Source organism: Melospiza melodia, chromosome Z (genome assembly GCF_035770615.1).
Source record: "Melospiza melodia melodia isolate bMelMel2 chromosome Z, bMelMel2.pri, whole genome shotgun sequence".
Lineage (NCBI taxonomy): Eukaryota > Metazoa > Chordata > Aves > Passeriformes > Passerellidae > Melospiza > Melospiza melodia.
This window is the reverse complement of record NC_086226.1, coordinates 78,630,999-78,650,691: the sequence shown is the minus strand read 5'-3', so window position 1 is coordinate 78,650,691 and position 19,693 is coordinate 78,630,999. Positions and strand designations below refer to the sequence as shown.

At 42.6% G+C, this 19,693-nt stretch overlaps 1 protein-coding gene across 4 annotated transcripts in view; it reads left to right on the top strand.

Moving 5' to 3' along the window:
* The window catches only part of MARCHF3 (membrane associated ring-CH-type finger 3), a 64,827-nt gene that overhangs the window by 32,751 nt on the left and 12,383 nt on the right, over positions 1-19,693 (top strand). For 3 of the 4 annotated variants that reach the window (XM_063181240.1, XM_063181242.1, XM_063181239.1), the window contains exons 3-4: positions 7,592-7,805; positions 9,809-10,016. In XM_063181240.1, the coding sequence (XP_063037310.1) occupies positions 7,615-7,805; positions 9,809-10,016 (399 nt within the window). In that variant the 5' untranslated portion in view covers positions 7,592-7,614. The remainder of the gene's footprint in view (positions 1-7,591; positions 7,806-9,808; positions 10,017-19,693) is intronic. The other variant, XM_063181243.1, reaches the window with a different exon arrangement.

Genomic DNA, 19,693 nt, shown 5'->3' with positions numbered 1-19,693 from the left:
ACCCAAGTTAGTGGCTGTGCAGGCATATAAAGCAATTTATTAAAAAGTTCACAGTGCCAAGAAGGGAGTCTGTTGCTGTCATGGAAAGTGCTTCAAGGTTCAGTACCTAACAAAATAACAATGATTTATGGGTGGGCACTGAAGTTTTAAAGGCATGGTCAGACTCTTAAGGTCTGCTTTTGCTGAACTGCTTTGTGCTGCTGCCTCAAATGAGCTCTCAGTCTTTCTGACGTGCTTGTTCATAAAATTGCACTTTGAATGCAGCCTACAGTGTGGCAGCTTTTAACAGCCCCTGCAGCTCTCTGCAGTCAGACCAGATGAATGGGAAATGCTGTTTACAGCTTTGGAAAAATTAGCAAAACTAATTTAAAAAAATTAAAAATTAGTAAAACTAAGAGGGCTGAAACAGAGTAAAATTGCCCAATGACATCTGGGCATTTTGTGCTGTGCTGCTTTCTGTGTGTCGAAACACCTTAACTTGAAACCTGCCCTCCTCCTCTGGGAAGCAATTGCCACATCTTCCTCTTGCACCTTGCAGTGGTCTCTCAGAGCTCCTTAAAAGGTGGTGTGAGATGCAGCAAGCTGGATGCTGGTGACCAAAATGAAATTTTCTCCATCCTCCTTCTCCTGTCCCCGTGTCCTAGAACTGCAGTGTCCTCTCTCACCGATGCCTTTAGGGCTCCAAAATGAACAGGTCAGGCAGCATTTTTGGGGTTTTTTTTCCTCTCTCCTTGTGCTGAGCCACATGTCGTTATCAAATATAGGAATCAATCTTCTCAATTTAGAGAGATTAATTTTTTACTCTGGGGGGCTTGGGGTGTGTTGTGGTGTTTCAGCTGGAATTGCCAGTTACTCCACCAATTTCTTCACTCAATATTTGTGTGTTTGAAACCAGGGGGGCAGCCTTGAAGCTCTGTGGTGGAGCCAAGAAACACTTCAAACTATTCCAGATGTGAGTGTCCTAGAAAGGACATGCATAAAACTCGATTTTTTTAATGCTAAAATAGGATTTTCAGGTGTCCCAGGGGTTTTCACTTTCTAAGAAATAATTCCACCTGTGCATTCCACCTTCACAGTACCCTGCCTTGTCCTTAGCAGTGAAAATCCAGGAGGTTCCAGAGTGCTCTGGAGTGGAGGATTTTGGTTCTTGTTCTGTATTTTTGTTGTGGGAAGGGGAAACAGGGATCACCCAGCAGCTGTGTGTGATCCAGTGAGTGCAATGCCTGTTTTGGTCCCTGGGCCATCCTGAAGGGTGGCATACAATTATTGTCTAAACAATAATTATTGTCTAATTATTGTCAGTGAGGGACAGGTGAGTTCCTGTTCCCCTTTTGCAGAAACAAAGGCAACACTTGAGCCAGTGGAGAGCATGGAACACCTTTTGCACCCAGCCTCTGGCAGCTGCATTGCTGGCACAAACATTCTGAGATTTCGAAACATTTAATTTGAGGCGTTTACTTATTACTTAGAATGCATCAATTTGCATTCTGAGCAGCCAGCCAGGATTGATAGCAGAAAAGGAGGTGGGAGGTGCTCCTCCATGATTTGCACCATTTCTTCCAGCTCGCAGTGAGGTGGAGAATTCTTTGTGTGATTCAATCTGCTGACTTGTCCCGGGTGAAAAACTGTCCACACTCCCCTGGGATCCAAAAATCTGGAGTAAACTGCGCAAAAATTATGTGAAATTGCATAAATAGTATAAACAAACAAACTATAACAATCAGCACACACATAAATAAATTATATTATTTAATATAATAATATGTATTATAGTATAGTATGTACTATAATATATATTATAGTATATACTATATATAATATATAGTATATATATAATATATATAAAATATAATAATATACCAATACTAATAATAGTACTATATAATATATGATATAATAATATATATTATAGTATAGTATATAAATATATATTATACTATTATACTATAATGATATATTCTTATATAATTTTATAGATGCATACATAATTCTAATGTTATAATATTAGTATAATATTATAATAATATTAATATAAATAGAAATAAATAATAAATAAACAAAAACACATCTCTGAAAGCTTCTGAAAACTGGAGGGCACTTTTTGGGTTGTTTAGGGTTGTTTTTATTGGTGGTTCTTTTTATTTCTTTAAGATTTTTTTAAAAATAATTTCTCTGTGTGGGTATGTATTTGGGATTTTTCTGCTGGTGTGAGGGAAAGTTTGGTTTTGATTTGGTTTGCTGTTGTTGTTATAATTATTATTAATATTAGCATTATTATTTTGGTTGTCTTTTTAAAATAACCCAGTATTTCTTGGGAAAATGTCTCCAGATGGGATGCTGGTGGTTTTTCATGCATATTTTTAAATGTTGAAGCTGATTGATGCAAGCTCATGTCACATTTCTTGAAACTAATAGGGTGAACTTGTGGGAACATGGAATAAGAAAGGTGAAAGGGTTTCCAAGTTTCAAACCATGACTGAGAGGTGGGGAAAAATGCTATTCTTAGCAGAGGTGCTGGAAAAATAAAAGGAAAAGGTAGCAACTCCACGAGTATTTGTTTAACATTTGCAACGCACTGCTTGAAGTGTAAAGATAATTTTGGCTTGTGTCAGCCCCAGCCACTCGCAGCTCCAGCGGGGAAACAGCCCTGCTTTAAAAAGCTCTGCTGTGATAATTTAACTCATCATTAACCCTGATGATGCTCTGTGGGTCTCAGAACCGGGGTGAGCTCAGGCGCAGCCAGAGAGAGTGCAACAAGGATTCCAGCTGTGCTCCAGATGGCTTTGCCTTTTAATCCCATTTCAGGGCAGTAACTCTGGTTTTCTACCTCTTAGTTGGGTGCAGCTCAATTGGAATGGCAGTGGCTTGCTCACTTGTTGAGCCTTGTAGGTCTTTTGCTTCAGAATTTATAGATCTCTTAAATAAGAATATACCATCCTGTAAGTCTTATGGGGCAAAGGATGTCTTCTGCACTTGAATCTTCTACATAGCTTCACCAAGCCCTCAGGTGCTTGCTGGAGTTTGTTGGTTACTTTGTCATTGTTTTTACACCTACTGCATAAAGAAAATACCTGCAACACCTTTATTTCTACTCTGATAGCCATAAACCCATATACATACATACATATATATATGCGCGTGTATATATATACATACATGTATATATATATATATATATATATATATATATATATATATATACATGTATATATATATATATATATATATATATATGAAAAACTACAAGAGTGAAACACAGAAAAGAAAAAAACAAAGAGCTAAATACTACCATACATTCATCATGCCAAATTCAGCCACTTTTTCTCAGAATTTTCTGGTGTCTGGAACAAATATTGATATTCTGTCTCCCCCAATGTAATATTGCTTCTCTTCAGAAATACCAGCTAAACACATCTCCCTGGCTTTGTTCTTTATTTTCTCTTTTATTGAGGCATTTTTGACAGATTTCCGCCTGTTTCAGGTGAAAAACTCCTTGACATAATGCATACATATGGTAAATATTGACTTTGGGTGTTTGTGGCTGTTAAAATTTACAATTCCCTAATGCCAGCTTTAATTTGGGATTTGCTTAGGATCTCTGTGCTTCTCGGGACAACTAATCTCCTTTATTTACCATGGGTTTCAGTATTAAAGCACACATCATTTAATTCTATAATTGTATCACTTTTAAGGCATGTGCACTGATTTTGTGTGAAAATGGTTCGTCTGAAATCAGAAAAATGTGTTGTAACTTTCAGCATCCTTTTAAAAAAAGCAGAAAGTGATTACCTGAACCTTCCTTCTTTTTTGAAAAAAAGTAGAAAGGGATTACCTGTATCTGTTCTGCCAAAGTGGGATATCAATGCAGTGCTGTAGGCAGAAATTTGAATTAACATTCCTGAGATACAGCCAGATAATTTCCTGTGTGCTTTAAAGCTTTGCATTTAGTTGCATCTTCTGATGCTCCAACTCATCAAGTGACTGAGGGATGTGTTTGTAAAGGCCTGGATGGCCATTATACATGAAATTATAAAACCACTGTTGTACTTAATGGGGTCAGTGAAGCAATCAGGATAAAAATACATAATTCTGCAGCGTGAGTCTGTAAGCATGATACTTCTTAGGCTTTTTAAGTTTAATGAAGCAGCTACTCAGCAGCTGAACGTTCTTGTTAAACAGTCTCAGCATGGATTTTAAAACTAAAACTGAACACCATGGTCTCCTTGGAGAGTCTGTGGCTCTTATTCTCTTGAAATGTCTGCATCTTTTATATGTTAATGGTTTTGACATCAGCCATTTGCTTCGTTTTCATTGTAAATGAGGCCCAGAGTCCAATTCCCTGCCCCATTCCCTGGACGCTCTCTGCCCTGTAAGCTGTCTCATCAGCCTCCAGCTCCTTCCCTGGGGGATGTGTGGTCTGAAAACAAGCTGAAGTCGTCCTGCAAAACAAACCTATTTTCCTCTTTTAGATGCCTTTCTAAGAACATGGGTCCCTGTGTGAAAACTTGTGTGGTGCAAATGGTCCAGCATCCACACCAGTCCTCACGTGCCCCAAAATCTTTCTGCCAAGGCCGTCCCTTCAGGGGGCTTCCCAAAGTTGGTGCTGCTCTTCCTCAAATCCAACAGAGCCAAAACACAGGGTTTTACCTAAATCCTTGGAGAAACACCCCTGTTTGCAGGGTTTTGTTCATGTTTGGCTTTTAAAGGTTCTTCTCAGCTGCAGTGCTGACACCATACAGCCGTGGTGAGTGACGCAGAACACTTTTTTTGAGGAGGAAACTCCTGATTTTAACATGGGAATATCATCCTTGCAACCTGCAAGGTTTACACAGGACTGCAGCCAAGTGTGCCAGGGTGTGCTAGGGAACCTTTTCCCCCTTTTGCAGAGGGATTAACCCACCCTGTGTGTGTGTGTTTGTGGGGCCTGACCCAAAAGGGAGGAGGGCAGGGACACGGCCTGGTGGAACCCTCCAGGACAGGCACACCCAGCCAGGAGCATCCATCCCACCATGATATCAGCAATTTACACACTCAGGCTCCTTCTGGTTGGAATCTGAAATGCAGGGAAATCTCAGAACTTTAGCCTGTAAGCCAAAGCTTACAATTAAACAAAAATTTGATCTGAGACCTGTGACGGTGTTCACAGAGGTTTTCAGGTGAGGGAAGAGATGAGAATGTTGACTTCATGTTCAGAAGGCTTGATTTGTTATTTTATGATATATATATTACATTAAAACTACAACAAAAGAATAGAAGGAAAAGTTCACATCAGAAGGCTAGCTAAGAATAGAAAAGAATGATAACACAGGCAGCTTCCTCAGGCTCTGTCTGAGCCAGCTGACTGTGATTGGCCATTAATTAGAAACAACCACATGAGCCCAATCACAGATGCACCTGTTGCATTCCACAGCAGCAGATAATCATTGTTTCCATTTTGTTCCTGAGGCCTCCCAGCTTCTCAGGAGGAAAAATCCTAAGGAAGGATTTTTAATGAAAAGATGTCTGTGACAGAGACCTTGGAAAAGGCTTCCAAACTAGATGCTAGAGGTGAGAATGTGGATTTATAGTTTAGAGCAGACACACATTAAGTGGAAGAAAGTTTAGAGTTTTAGAGTTTAGGATATAAAAATTAAAGTAGTTCCAGAGGTAAACAAGGAGTTTAGGATGCAGCGCTGTAGGTTTGAGTGTCATAACATGATTGGCTAAGGAAGCTTACACTGTAGCATGGGTCCATATGACAAAATATTTAAGGATAGGGTCAAAAACATAAATATCCTTGTTGGCAGTGTTTTGTTGGTCTATAAATCCTTAAAAGGTCTTGTAATTAGGGGTCTTGTAACCTTCTGAGCCATGGGGTGAAGATGTGAGCCAAATTCACCCTTCCTCCCTATGCAGAAAATAAGAAAAATAATTCACATCATCAAAAACAACTCAGAAGTCCTGTCTCAAATTCCATCCAAAATTCCCCACAACTGGATAATCACACTTGTTCCCAGCACAACCCTTCCTTCCCAATTGCCATGTGTGAAAGCACTGTGCAAAACACACTCAGAGTGATGTGAGAGAGAGCAAAGCAGAGGAGAGAGGCACGGGCAGGCTGTGATTTCTGCCTCACCTTGTGGCATAAATTACTGCTGTGCAGGCTGTGATTAAGCAGGTTTGTGTGACTAAAACCCTGTACAGGATTAATTGCCAGGTCTGTGCTCTGCTGTGGGTTGGTGATAGAAGACACTAAGCAGCATGGAAGTGTTTTCAAAGGGGATTTGAAGCCAATCAGACATTTTCTCCTCCAGCACATAACTTTCCCCTTCAGCAGAGAGTGGCAGCCTTTAAATTTGGGAGTGCACAGACTGTATATACCTTTGAAACATTTGGAGGGGGAGTGACAAAAGGTTCAGCCTCTCTGTTTATCACTCATGACTTCAGGAGTGTGCAGAGAGGAGAAGGCAAGGTTGCTGCCTTGCTGCTTGTGGGATGTGCAGGCTGTGTTTTTCTGTGACACCTGTCATGATCACAAACGGGTTTTGTGATGGTTCGTAGGGGTGATCTCAGGGTGCAGAAAGAACCAGCACGGCACAGGGGGTTTGCAGTGGTAATCAAAACAAATGCACCTTTATTGAATGACCACAGCAAAATGTGATAGAGGGATTAAGGGAGAGAAAAAGATAGAGAAAGAGAGAGAAAAGAGAGAGAGAGGGATATAGCTACCGACATAGAGACGAAGTCCTTTGGTCCAGTCCAGCTGAGGATCTGCCTGTTACGTCAGGGAGATCTCAGAGACACGGTTCATCTGAACCCCAATTATACTCTTTTTGGTGGGGGGAAGGGGGGTGCATTTTGCAATTGAAACAAGTGTCGTTTACTGTATCTTCAGGTAGGAAAATAAGGGTACACACAGTCCGAGTTTGGCAGCAGGCAAGAACCATTGTTTTCGTGGTCCACTGCCTACACCTGCAACATCCACCTTGCTTTGGGCAGCTTTCCTTCCCCCTGCACACCTCCCCGGGGTTTGGGGGTTTCAGTCCCAGTCTCTGGAGGAAGGTGAGAGGGGCCTTCTCACACAGGGATTTCATGCCTTGGTCCCTTGATGAAGAGGGTTCCTACATCTCTCCTTGTCTGTCACGGTGGTTATGAGCAGGTGAGAGGGCTCTTCCTTTCCAGGGGGACCACCCTAAAGCTGAGGAGCAATCCAGTCAGGCTGAGAGGTGGGCAGGATTCCAGAGCTATTGTGCAAAAGGGCAGGATGCCCTCTGAGCTCAGTGTAGCATACAGCAAACAACACCTGTGAAAACAGTAACTTAGCACTATGCTTTCAGGTCTGAGGGCCTTTGGTATGTGTAACTTTCTCCTACAAAGCCAGAGATTCAAGACAGTGGGGTCTTCTCTTCAGTGGTCCCCAGTGACGATTGTAGGGCAGATGAGGGAAAATTTGGACACTCTCACAACACCCAATACTGCAAACTCCCTTTCCCTGCTGAGATGCTTCAGGAACCGGGGGCGGGCACTGAGGGATGCTCCTGCTCACGGCTGCTGTTGGTCAGCCAGCGAGGGATGTGCCCCACAGCACCTCCGTGTCCCCATTCCTGCCTAGATGGGGACCCGCTGCCCAGCGCCATGAGGAGCAACCGCTGCAGCCACCTGCCTGGAGTGCCTCCAGACCATCCCCAGCCTGCAGCCCCCGATGGGAAGAGCCTGCCTGGCAGCAGCGGGGGCCCGGCCACCAGCTGCCCCCAGTATGTCATGCAGGTGTCCTCCAAGGACGGGCAGCTGCTCTCCTCCGTGGTGCGGAGCCTGGCCGTGCAGAGGTGAGTGAGGGGCACAGGGAGGGACCGGCCCTTTCCATGGGGTGTGTGGCTAAACCCCCATTCCATCATCCTTGCTGCAGGGTGCATCATGCTTCCTAAACAGCTGAGCAGCAACACAAGCTGCTTCTACACCAGTGCTGCAGCTTCTGTCGTTGTTCGAGGGATTGACCTTTCTTTTTGCTGCTGGTTTAGAGAGGCAGATTAGTGGTGAAATACACTGTTAATCTATGCCTTTGAAGCATGCTTAGGCTGGCTTTGTTCTCATTAGAAGCAAGAAGGGTATTCTGATGTGCTTGGCCTTATCCAGACTTGATGCTTGGGTCAAAATTAAATTTGTCTTTGCTGGTGGTGGTGAGCTGGAAAGACTTCATGGATCTCAAAGCAGTGCAGAAGAAATACCCACCTGCAGCCCCACAGCAGGGCTGTGTTTGGCACACATCTGCTTGTATCCCTCCTTGACCTGCCTGTGGGATGTCCCAAAGAGAGGGAAACCCTTTCCAGGGAGAGGAGGTTTCTGCCTTCATGTGCTTTTCTGAAGTCATTGCCCTGCCTTCGGGGTGCTGCAGGGCAAGGTGCTGCTCCTTCAGCAGTCCCTCACTGTTGGCCAGTGAAAATAACATTTATGTATCGAAACAGGACAATCCCTGTGGCAGGGAGGAATGATGAGGACACTTCCAGCTTATCAGAAGGCTAATTCATTTATATTATATTATATTATATTATATTATATTATATTATATTATATTATATTATATTATATTATATTATATTATATTATATTATATTATATTATATTATATTATATTATATTATATTATATTATATTATATTATATTATATTATATTATATTATATTATATTATAATACATTACATTACATTACATTACATTACATTACATTACATTACATTACATTATATATCTATAATATCTAAACTGAATCTGCCAAGCACTCAACTCTGCACACAACTGCACTCTAACTCCACAAAATTTCGTGGCTGTCACCCAACACACACACACACACTTGGCCCCAATAGGCCAAGGAAACAAAAAAACATCACTTTGGGTAAACAATCTCCATATTGCATTCGACTTCTGCACAAACACAGGCACAGCAAATAAGGTAAGAATTGCTTTTCCTTTCTCTGAGGTTCAGAAAATGTGAAACCCAGAAATATTCTGGGGAAGAATTGTGCCTTGCTTTTGTCTGTGGGGAGAAATGTGGCTACATTTATGTCAGAGGATCACCAAGAAGTGCCCAGCTGAGGCAGATTTGCAACCTCCCTGATGTACTTTGGGATTTCCTGAGGTGGCTGCACTACTGCTTTGTGAAGAGCTGGGAAATACAAAATACAAAAGGACTTGGCCTTCCACCTCTCATCTGCCTCTCTGATGTTTTTCACTCTACACTTTTCTCTCCCTTAATAAAAGAGATATTTTAAGCAAGAACACCAAAACACCTTAAACCACTAGCCCACCAGCTTGGATTAGTAATTAGGGGTCAAAGCAATGCAAATATTTCTAGCTCACAACAGAGAACCCACATGTTGGGCACCACTGGATGTATTTGTCCTAGTTCAGGGCAGATTTTGGAGAGAATCCCCCAAAGGGGCTCCTCTAGGAAAGCAGCAAACAACAGAGAAGCCGCTGGATGTATTTGTCCTAGTTCAGGGCAGATTTTGGAAAGAACTCCCCAAAGGGGCTCCTCTAGGAAAGCAGTTCACAACAGAGGAGCCCCCCATTGAGTGCCACTGTGTATTTGTACTGGTTCAGGGCAAATTTTGGAGAGAACCCCCCAGAGGGGCTCCTCTAGGAAAGTAGTTCACGATGGCGAAGCCCCACGTTGGGCGCCACTGGATGTATTTGTCCTGGTTCAGGGCAGATTTTGGAGAGAACCCCAAAAAGGGGCTCCTCTAGGAAAACAGATTCAATTGTCCCCTCCGCCCAACCCACCACCACAACCCTCCAGCAGTGACCATCACTTTTCTCTCCCTGTCCTGCAGCAGCCCCTTCAATGAGCGGCCCATGTGCAGGATCTGCCACGAGGGCAGCAGCCACGAGGAGCTGCTGTCCCCCTGTGAGTGCACGGGGACCCTGGGCACCATTCACCGCAGCTGCCTGGAGCGCTGGCTGTCCTCCTCCAACACCAGCTACTGTGAGCTCTGCCACTTCAGCTTTGCAGTGGAGCGCAAGCCCAGGCCGCTGCTGGAGGTCAGTGCAACCCTGAAATCTCACTTGTGGCTGGGAAAATTCCTGCCTGCTTCCATGCAGGCATCACAAAGGCTCTGTGGTTGCAATAGGGGGTTGGCAATGTGAGGGTGGGAGCTCGGGAAGGGGTGGGATGGGGTAGAACCCCTCATTTTGGAGGTAATCAAAACCAGATTTTAAGGATCAGTGGGTTTGCTTCACTGCAAACCTGAGTGGTGGGTTTTTTGCAGCAAATTCCTGGGATGCCAGCCAGCTTGGCTGAGGGTGGAAGAGAGGTAAGTTGAAGATTCTCTGGAATGTGGGGCAAGTCTCTGGACTCAACGTATTAAATATAGGTCAGAAATTTATTTATTTCTTCTTGCTTTTGAGAGGTAACAATCTTGGGAGCCTTGAAAACCCAGTTTACCTCTCAAGCCCACAAGAAGGAATGGTTCTTGTTGAGCATCTGGTGTGTTTAGACATTTGTGAGTCACCTTTTGGCCTATTCTTGCCTATGTGCCAGACTCAAAAGTGAACTGGACAATTGTTTCTCCCTTATCAATGAAAATTCAGTTTTTGCAACTATAGATAGCAGCTTCATTAAGTTTTCCTGGTTTTAGGGTGTTTTTGGCCCTCGGGAAAAGAAAAGAAACCAAAACAAGTTCACTCTCTTGACACTGTTAATGACCTTTTCCCTCCTTTATTTTATTTTGGGAAAAGATGAAACAAAATCAGGAATTCTTTTGTTATTAAAAGTGAAATACAAGTAACACTTTGGCAAAATGAATGAGAAGAAGCATTTTGTACCTGTTGGTGACACAGGCACCTACATGCAGAGCTTGGCTTCAGGACAAAATGTCTTTCCTTTGCATCTTATCTGTTCCTTTAAACTGTGTCAGAGCCGCTGGAGGGAGGTACAGTATTAAAAATGGGTAGGGGGAAGCAGCATTTTGTTCTCCTCCTCCTGCTCACAGAGAAGAATTGACTGCTGGGAGGTGGGTCGGGGGATGAGCAGTTCAACAGTACCAAAATTGCTCTAATTGAGATAGGCATGCACATTTTGTGTCTGAGCCTGAGGATATCTTCCTTCCTCCTCAAGATCCCCCACAAAAGGTACATGACATGGCATGTAGCACAGGTCCTGCACCCAGAGCAGGCCCTGGCCAGCTGAAATTGGCTCCCTCTGGGTTGCTGTCTGGATCTCCTCTCAATCTTTGGTGCAAGAATATAGACGATATAAAAATGATACCATTCTGAATCCACCCTCTGAGAGGAAAGATAAGTGATGCTGAGGCATCGCAGTTTGATTTTAGAGCCCAGCTTCTGGAAATTGTTCCCTTTGTGGTGGCTCCTGGTGAGGCTCGTGCTGCACAAATTGGATGTGGTGCTGGCCAGAGCTGCTGAGGATGGAAGGAGCTGAAAGCAAAGCTGACCCTGCCCAGGATGGGGCACTGTGCTTGCTTGGTTGTTCCCTGATGAAATGAGGCTTCTTTTTGGCAAAAGCAATAATAAGTAGTAGAAACAGCAGCAATGATATTTAGAGTAATAATGGTAAATCTGCCAGTTGTTTCCTGTTTGCTGAGGACAAATGAAAACCCTGAACAAGAACATTTTTGAAACATATTGAGATGTTTTTATCTTTACTCATTATTTCCTGACTTCTCAGCTTACACCCACAATATTTTAGTGCAGAAACCAACAGTTGGGTGCAATTGTAGGAAAGGTCATAAAAAACCTCCAATCCTTTGTGATCTTATAAAGGGAATATGTTTTCAGTTTAGAAGGAAAATGAAGGTGTACTTTCAAAGCTGAGAGCAGCAGAGAAAAAGAGTAACTAAAATGAACTATATACCAGGAGGAAAATTAGGCAGAAAGATAATCAAACTCCTTGATTTCTGTCAGTGTAATTTAAGTTTGTCCTGGACATTTCTGCTTATTTAATACACAGAGCTTAGAACGCAGAGACCTCCCCATGCAAATAATAAATAAATAAAAACAAATTGCAGCAAAAATCTGAAACTTCCAAAAGCAGGACTAAAGCAGATACAAGTTGCCAGATTCCCTCATCTTCTGTGTCCTAAAAGCACCTTCCTGTCTGTCTCTCTCTTACCTAGGGTGTAAGACATGGCAGGAGGTTTATCCGGTGTAGCAGGACCTTTCCTCACAAAAACCCTGCTGTAACATTTGGATGAATGGCAAGCCAAAGTGGCCACCTGCTTTTAACACCCCAGATTGTGTAGGTTTAGGGGTGGGGTGTCAAAGTTCTCTTCATTTAGCAGTGAGGTGATTAGTTCTCCAAAGATTCCCCTGACCTAGATAATGGGAAGAGTAAATGGTCCTCCTCTCACTGTAGGTGAGTTATGAGTTTTACCAATGCATTTTAGTAGGTCAAGAGGGGCTATTGTGCTCATAAAGTGATTTATAGAGCACAGACTCTAAAAACCTACCCAGTAACTCCTTAACAGGCCTGTCTCACAGAGTGAATGCATCCCATGCAGGGGTCAGTGACAGGTAGTGAAGAGATGCTCAAAGCAATCAGTCACCATATTGATCTTTTCTCTGAGAGATCTTCCCACAAGAGGGGGGAAAAATGTATTTCTGACTATTCCAAAATGTATTATACTCTTTTTGAAAGGGCCAAAAAAAACCCACACCAAGAAAACCAAAACAAAAAACCCAAACCAACCAACCAAATAAACAAAAAACCCACCCAAAGAAACAACCAACCAACCAAAAAATTCTCAAAATAACCAAACCCAAAAAACCAACCCAAAGACACAAAACCAACAAATCCACAAAACCAAACTAAAACAAAACAAAACAGACACTAAAACCCCCACCAAAATAGCCCCCCAAAAAACCAACAGAACAAAACAACCCCAACAAAACAAAAAATAACCATGCTATTGTGTTTTCTCCTCATCCCTTCAATAGACTGATCACTGTCTCCTGGTGGCTTAGGCAAGGGTGTGGAAGAAATCTGTTTCAGTGGGAACAAATTGAGGCACTTTCCTAGTTTTCTCTAGAAATATCAAATGTGGATTTATTCCTGCTGTTAGCAGGAGAGGCTGCAGCAGCAGTGAGATTGAAATGGAACAAGTGGTGTGGCTGGTGGCTCAGCCAAATTCCTTAGTTGACCAGACACAACTCTGTGCTTCTGCTTTGTCTCTGCCACAGGATGTGTATTTTTGTCTGAGGGAGAATCTTCTCCCTGGAAATGCACAATTTGCTGACTCTTTGATGGCCAAAACCCAACCAGAGCAGCAGGCAATGGTGGTGCAGCCTGTCAGGCAGATCCAGCCCCTCAACAATGAATTTGTGATGCTTCTTGATTCATTTCTTTTTTTGAACTCACATTATTCTTCCCAGAAAATTGTGTTTCCACACTAGGAATGTGAGTCAGGCACTATGGTGGTGATTAAAACCCTCCTTCAGTGTTCACAATGGTGCAGAATTCAGTGAAAGGAGTCAAGGTCTGAACCCAGCCCTTCCCCCTGCGACAAAGAGAAATCTATAATATGGTGGCTGATATGCACAGAGCTGATATTCCTTGTGACAAGCCAGCCAAGGACCTCAAAACCAGCACAGTGAAATCTCAAACTGCAGTAATTCCATTACTGACTTTTATGGACCTTCTAGTTCTATATAAGCTGCCATCAACTGCAGCTAATCCACAGGAAAAAAAATCTGCATTAGGAATGTGTGGTATTATTCACGTGGCTGCTTTTGCTGAGTTTCAGCATAAAGATTAGTCAAGCTTTATGTAAGTATTATGTATCATCTTCATTTTCAATTTCCACATTGCATCTGTGTTACTTCCACTTGGCTCAGTGCAGAAGCAGGCTCGAAATGCAGCTGTACAAATATATTTATGTGCAATAATAAAATGTTAGGGAACAGCCAGCTACAAAATAAAAATGGTATAAGAGTACTATGTGACCATATAAGTCAGGCTTGTATTGCTTGTAAGTTACTTACATGTTTTAAACCAGCCAGGATTTGGTATCTGTGGGTTCACTTTTTTTTTTTTTTTCTGCAAACAAACAGAAAGCACTTAATTAACAATACAAAGCTCATAAGCAAAACAGCATGACTAGGAGAAAAAATAAAGTCAGGATAATTACAGCAATATTGGGCAGAAATTAACTTCAGTTTTTCCCTGCTGTGTTGCTGGCTATAGAGCCTTTATGAGTAAGGTAAAATAAATTAAAAAACCGTCTAAAATGTACACCTATGCATGAAGTATTTAAGATGAGCTTACATTATAAATTAAAACCTCACGAAGCCCTACACTTCATTTCCTGTGCAAGACTTTGAGTCACGACGTTTTTATCTGTTGGGATTATTTTTACTTATTTTTCCTCTCTGCTGTTCAGTGAAGCAAGTCATTAGCATTAAATTACTGTAATGAACAGACACCAGATTTGCTGCAGGTAGTTTATAAAAGGATCACACCTCAAGTCAGAAGGAAAATAAATGGTTCCTCAGCACAGTCACCTACCAGGAAAACTTTCATAAATCAAAGTTTGGAGGAACTGCAGTTGTCCATAAGCATATTAGGGCTGGGAGCAGATAATTAAGGCATCTGTCCTCCTTCCTTTCTTGACCCAAAAAGGGCAGATTAAAAGGGCAAGCTGATAGAGACATTTTTGTACATAGTTATCTTTGGCTATGAAAATAATCCCCCTAAGACCAACTCACACAGGGAGAATTGGAAGCAGACATGTAGATTTTCAGTAGAAGTATGTATGAGTTAAAGCTGGTATTAAAAAAAAACCAAAAAAACCCCAAAAAAACAAAAAACCAAAAACAACTCCCCAGCACAGATTTAAAACCATAAACTCTGCAAGATGCATTTTTTTTTTGATCTATTTATTCCTAATGGAGTGAAATCCAGGGACCAAACGAGAATGCTCTTTCTCCTTTAAAGAGAAATTAGGTAGCTGTTTTATGTTCCCTGCAGCAAGGATTTGCTACAATGAACAAATCTTTCTTATAGTACTGGCAGCAAGAGTGCAAACAACAGCAACCCACTCCCCGTAAAAAAATAAAAATTTAAATTACTTGTCAGGGAACAGAGGAGTTCAAACCATCACATCTGTAACTGCTCATCCCTAAATTTATAACAATCAAGGGCAAGAAATACTCGAGGAAAGTTCCCAGGAGAAAGGAACTGAACAATCAGATTTGGTTCTATAATGAGCAAGATGGGGGGAAGATGCTGGAGTTTCCAAAGGCACAGCTTCTTCTGTTTCAGATAATGGGTTTGGTGACTTTTCTTTGGACATCATGGTCCTATAAAATTGTCCTGAACTGCCCAGTTGTCATGTATCTCTGTCCTTCCTGCTGGCAGCATTTCCTAGCACTGACAGGAGCCAGTCAAAGTTTACATTTCCTAGGAAAATAGAAGTGGTAAGATTTATTGCATCTGTCTTTATTTGTAGACCTATCAAGAATTTATTATCTATCACATCTTTGCTTCCCATAAATTTGAAGTTGTAGATCAGGACATTTACAATGTCTTGAAATAAGTTTTGCCAGTAGCAAATCTGCTTTGCTTTTGTTTTAAAATGCGATATGTGGTTTTTGTTGATTGTCTTGAATGCATATATATTTGTCTGCCTAACTGAGAATACAGTCATCCAAAACAGAATGAGAGCACTGCAAATACAGATAGAAAGACACATAGCTTTTCCCATAGTTCCACAAAATCTTTTTTTTCTTGATACATCCTGAAATCTTTTAACTGATACAACCATCTCCAGAACTGTAAATTAAAAGTGGCTAGTAGGAAAACAGAACAGCAGTGAGCCACACTAATGTTAAAAAACTATACTATTGTGTAATTTGACCTGCTAGACATTTCATAGATTTTTATAGTGCCATTTAGCAAGCTTTGCTCTTTGTTTTTACTGCCAGAGTATTACTAATCCTTTTTTAGAAGCTGAGTGTGTGTAACCCAGAAACATGAAACCACATCTGTGAACCAGTGTATTTAATGCTGCCTGGTGGGGCTTTGTGTACGAGAATCGCTGAATGGTTTGGGCTGGAAGGGACCTTAAAGCCATGGCAGGGTCACCTCCCACTGTCCCAGGCTGCTCCAAGCCCCAATGTCCAACCTGGCCTTGGGCACTGCCAGCAGTCCATGATCAAATCCATCCTCCCCAGTTTGGACAGAAGGCTGTTCTGGGAGACTCTTTTTGCAGAAATCCAGATAAATGACACCTGTAGCCCTTCCCTTGTGCACTGGTGTGGTCACCTCATCAAGACAAGGCCACTGGGCTGGTCAGGCAGGAATTGTCCCTGTGCTGGCTGCCCCAAATCCCCTCCCTGAGCTCCATGAGCCTCAGCAGAGCTTCCAGAGAGTCTGTCCCATCAGCTCCCCAGGCACAGAGGGGAATTCAGCTGGGTGTTCCCAGGCTCTTCCCTCCCACCCTTTTTGAAGGCAGGTGCAATATTTCCCTTTTTTCATCCTGGAATTCAGCTGGGTGTTCCCAGGCTTTTCCCTCCCACCCTTTTTGAAGGCAGGTGCAATATTTCCCTTTTTTCAGCTCTCTCCTGACTGCCAGGACATTTCCAGTGCCAGGGACAGTGGCTTGGCAGCTCCCCCAGCCAATTCCCTGGGGACCCTGGACTCCATCCCACCAGGTCCCTCGGAGCCGAGCATTTCCAGGCTCCTCGGCTGGCCCTGAGCAGGATCTTCCCTCCCAGGGCAGAGCCTTGGCTCCCCAGGCCCATCCTGCTCTCCGTCACTGGAGGGCTGGGAGGAGAGGCTCCCTTTGGAGGCTGGGGTGAAAAAGCTCTTGGGTACCTCAGGCTTCTCCCCGTGCCCGTCCCCTGTCTGCCAGCGCTGTTCGGAGTGGGGAAACGCCTCCTGTGACCTTCCTGCTGTGTTTCCTGAGGCTCTAGAATGTCCTGGTGCTCTTTCTCCCTTTCCAGGTTCAGTTCCAGCTTCACCTTGGCCCTCCTGACCCCAACTCTCTGCAACCTCTCAGAGAATTTCACCTTTGGACTCTTCCCAGGTCACCTGCCTGTGCATTTATTTGCTTCTTTCCTTTGGCCAGCAGGTCCCCACTGTCCCATGCTGGTCTCTTGCCTTCCCTGCCCAATTTCTTGCTCCCGTTTTTCAGCTGGCAAGTGACCCAAGGTCTAAATTGAAAATTGAGTTGTGGTGTGACAGCAACAACAGCTTGTGGTGATCTCCTCACACTGAGGAACCAGCCCTAGGTGTAGCTGTCTGTGCTGTGATTTGCCCTTTCCAGAAAACAAAACGAAACAAAAATCAAAGTTTTATCATACACCGTCCTTACAATGGAAAATGTAATCTTCCCCCTTTCAGAGGCACACAGAATAATAAAAAAATTATTTGCTAGTTCAAAAAGAAGCCTTGCCTCATTGAGACATCCATTTAAAATCCACATTTCCTGCAATTTGAGTTAAAATAGGGGTCAAACTTAAATAAGAGCACACTCATTTACGAAGAGTCCACGATATTGGCACAATAACATTACAGAGATCAAATAATTTTGATTCCACTCTTTGAGACCAAAGAAACATCTCTGTGAGCTGTCACCATGGCCTTTCTAAAGGCACCTACTAAAGACAATATCAATGTGTCAGTAACAGAATGTTTGATATAAGGAGGAGACCCAAAAACTGGAGCATAAATATTTTTTTTCTGCCAAAAATGTAACTGTCAAATGTGTGTTTTCCTTGGCAAAACATTAACCTAGGAAAGTTTCAAGTCACCCAAAATCTTTCATGACCCTGAAAACAAGCATATATTCCATTCTAGTCTGGAATATTTTATTTTTTAGTTAGATGTAGTTAAGCCAGTTAACAAAACATTTCACTGAAAAATCTTAAAATGGATATTTCAAGTAAAAATAGTGTCAAAAAAAAATTTGCTCAGATGCAGTATTTGGGGATGGGCAATAAATGGGAGGAGGAGGAGCAATAAATGGAGGAGCAATGGTCCTCCTGATCTTTAAAAATGTTTTTCATTCCAGAGAACTATTCTTTGAAAAAAGAGGGAATATCAGCCTTTCTCTGCTTAAAGCCCAAGGCAAAATGCTCCCACTGGTGTCAGAAACCAGAAAACACAGTAATTTCCATCACTTCAGCTTGTGTACAGCCTGCTTCCACCAGGACTCACTGCCGAGCCATCAGCGTGAAAACGACAAAATGAACTGATAAGTTTTGATGTGCAATGAGCTATTTTTGGCTCAAAGGACAATGCGTTTAGGGGAGATAATTCCTTCCTGTATGCCCAGAAACTCCAGAAATGTTTAAAATCACTTCTCCAAGGGAAATTAACTGAACCAAAAGGGGCTCTCCAGCAGAAACAGATGGTAGCCTTAGGACCTGATCAGGAAAAACACTGTGCACACACTTTACTTTTACATTTGTGAGTCATCTAATTGAAGTTAGACCTGCAGAGATGAGTACTTCCAGGGTTTGGCCTTCGGCAGTGGTGAGGCAGCTCAGAATGGTGGGGGTGTTTTACAGCAGCACTCTGCTGGCAGCTCATTTTGGTTAGGATAGATAAATTCAGGGAGCCTGAGCCTCTCCAGGTGTTCTGGTCCTTGGCTGCTGCTTACTGCAATGATTTCCTCCTCCAATTTCAACCCTGCTTTGCGAAGTGACTGCAGCGAATCTTTCTGTGTGTGGGGTGGAGGAGCCCCAGGTGTGTTCACAGTGTTTTGTCAAGTCAAATGCAGTATATAAAAGATCTCTTTCAGTATGTGAGCAACCTCCTTCTCAGAACTCTCTCAGCTTTTAAGGGTTTTAGCCTAAGCTGCTCTTTGGAGGCTGCTCCAGAGCAGGATCCTCTGAAAGATGAGGATGTTTTTTCTGATTATTATCTTAAATTTATTTGGGGACAGCAGTTATCCATCTATTCTTAAGCCAATCTTGTCCCTCACCTTAAGCAGCACTTTAACTTCAGTTCTCCCTTCTGGCTTTCTCCAAGATGCATTTAGAGAGTGACTTTGTGGAGATAAATGTTAACCCCCATCTCTCTGAAGTTCTGGATCCTCAAAGGATTTCTTGGCTTGTCTCAGTCATGAGCCAAGATTGGGTTTTGCATCACGTGCTGTGCTTAAATTTCTTGAAATAATTTTTGCTGCCATAGCTGAAGTCATTTCATGTCTTGCTACTCCAGCTGCAGTTACCAGTGGATCAGGAACAGGGAACACTGATCACTTTAAGATTTCACTTCACAAAAATCCAGGCAGGCCAGCATTTTAATTCAAACATGACCCTTTTTATATCTTTCTTTTTTCCCCCCCCCGCTCCCCTAAATGGAAATTATCAGTCTGAGTCTGGATTTATTGCAGAAATAATTGGGCACATTGACACATTTTAATAGGACAGATTTCAGGGTGTCACAGTGCAGATCTGACAGCTTCATCTGGCCTTGCATCTCGTTCTTGGCCAGCAGGGTAGTCCATACCATACTGCCACAGCAATTAATCAGCTCAGGGCTTTGTTAGGATCCCTGTGTGGGTATGAGTTGCACAAAAGGATCTGCTGACTTGGCTTTTTAGCTATAAAGTAACTTGACAGTGCCCATTCCATTCCCAAAACAAATGACTGAGACCTAGAAAAAGAAGCAGATTTAGAAGCAGGTGTGCACTGCTTCAGGAGAAAAATAAGTGCTGTGACTGAAATCTGTACAACCACTGAAATTGCTTAATCTT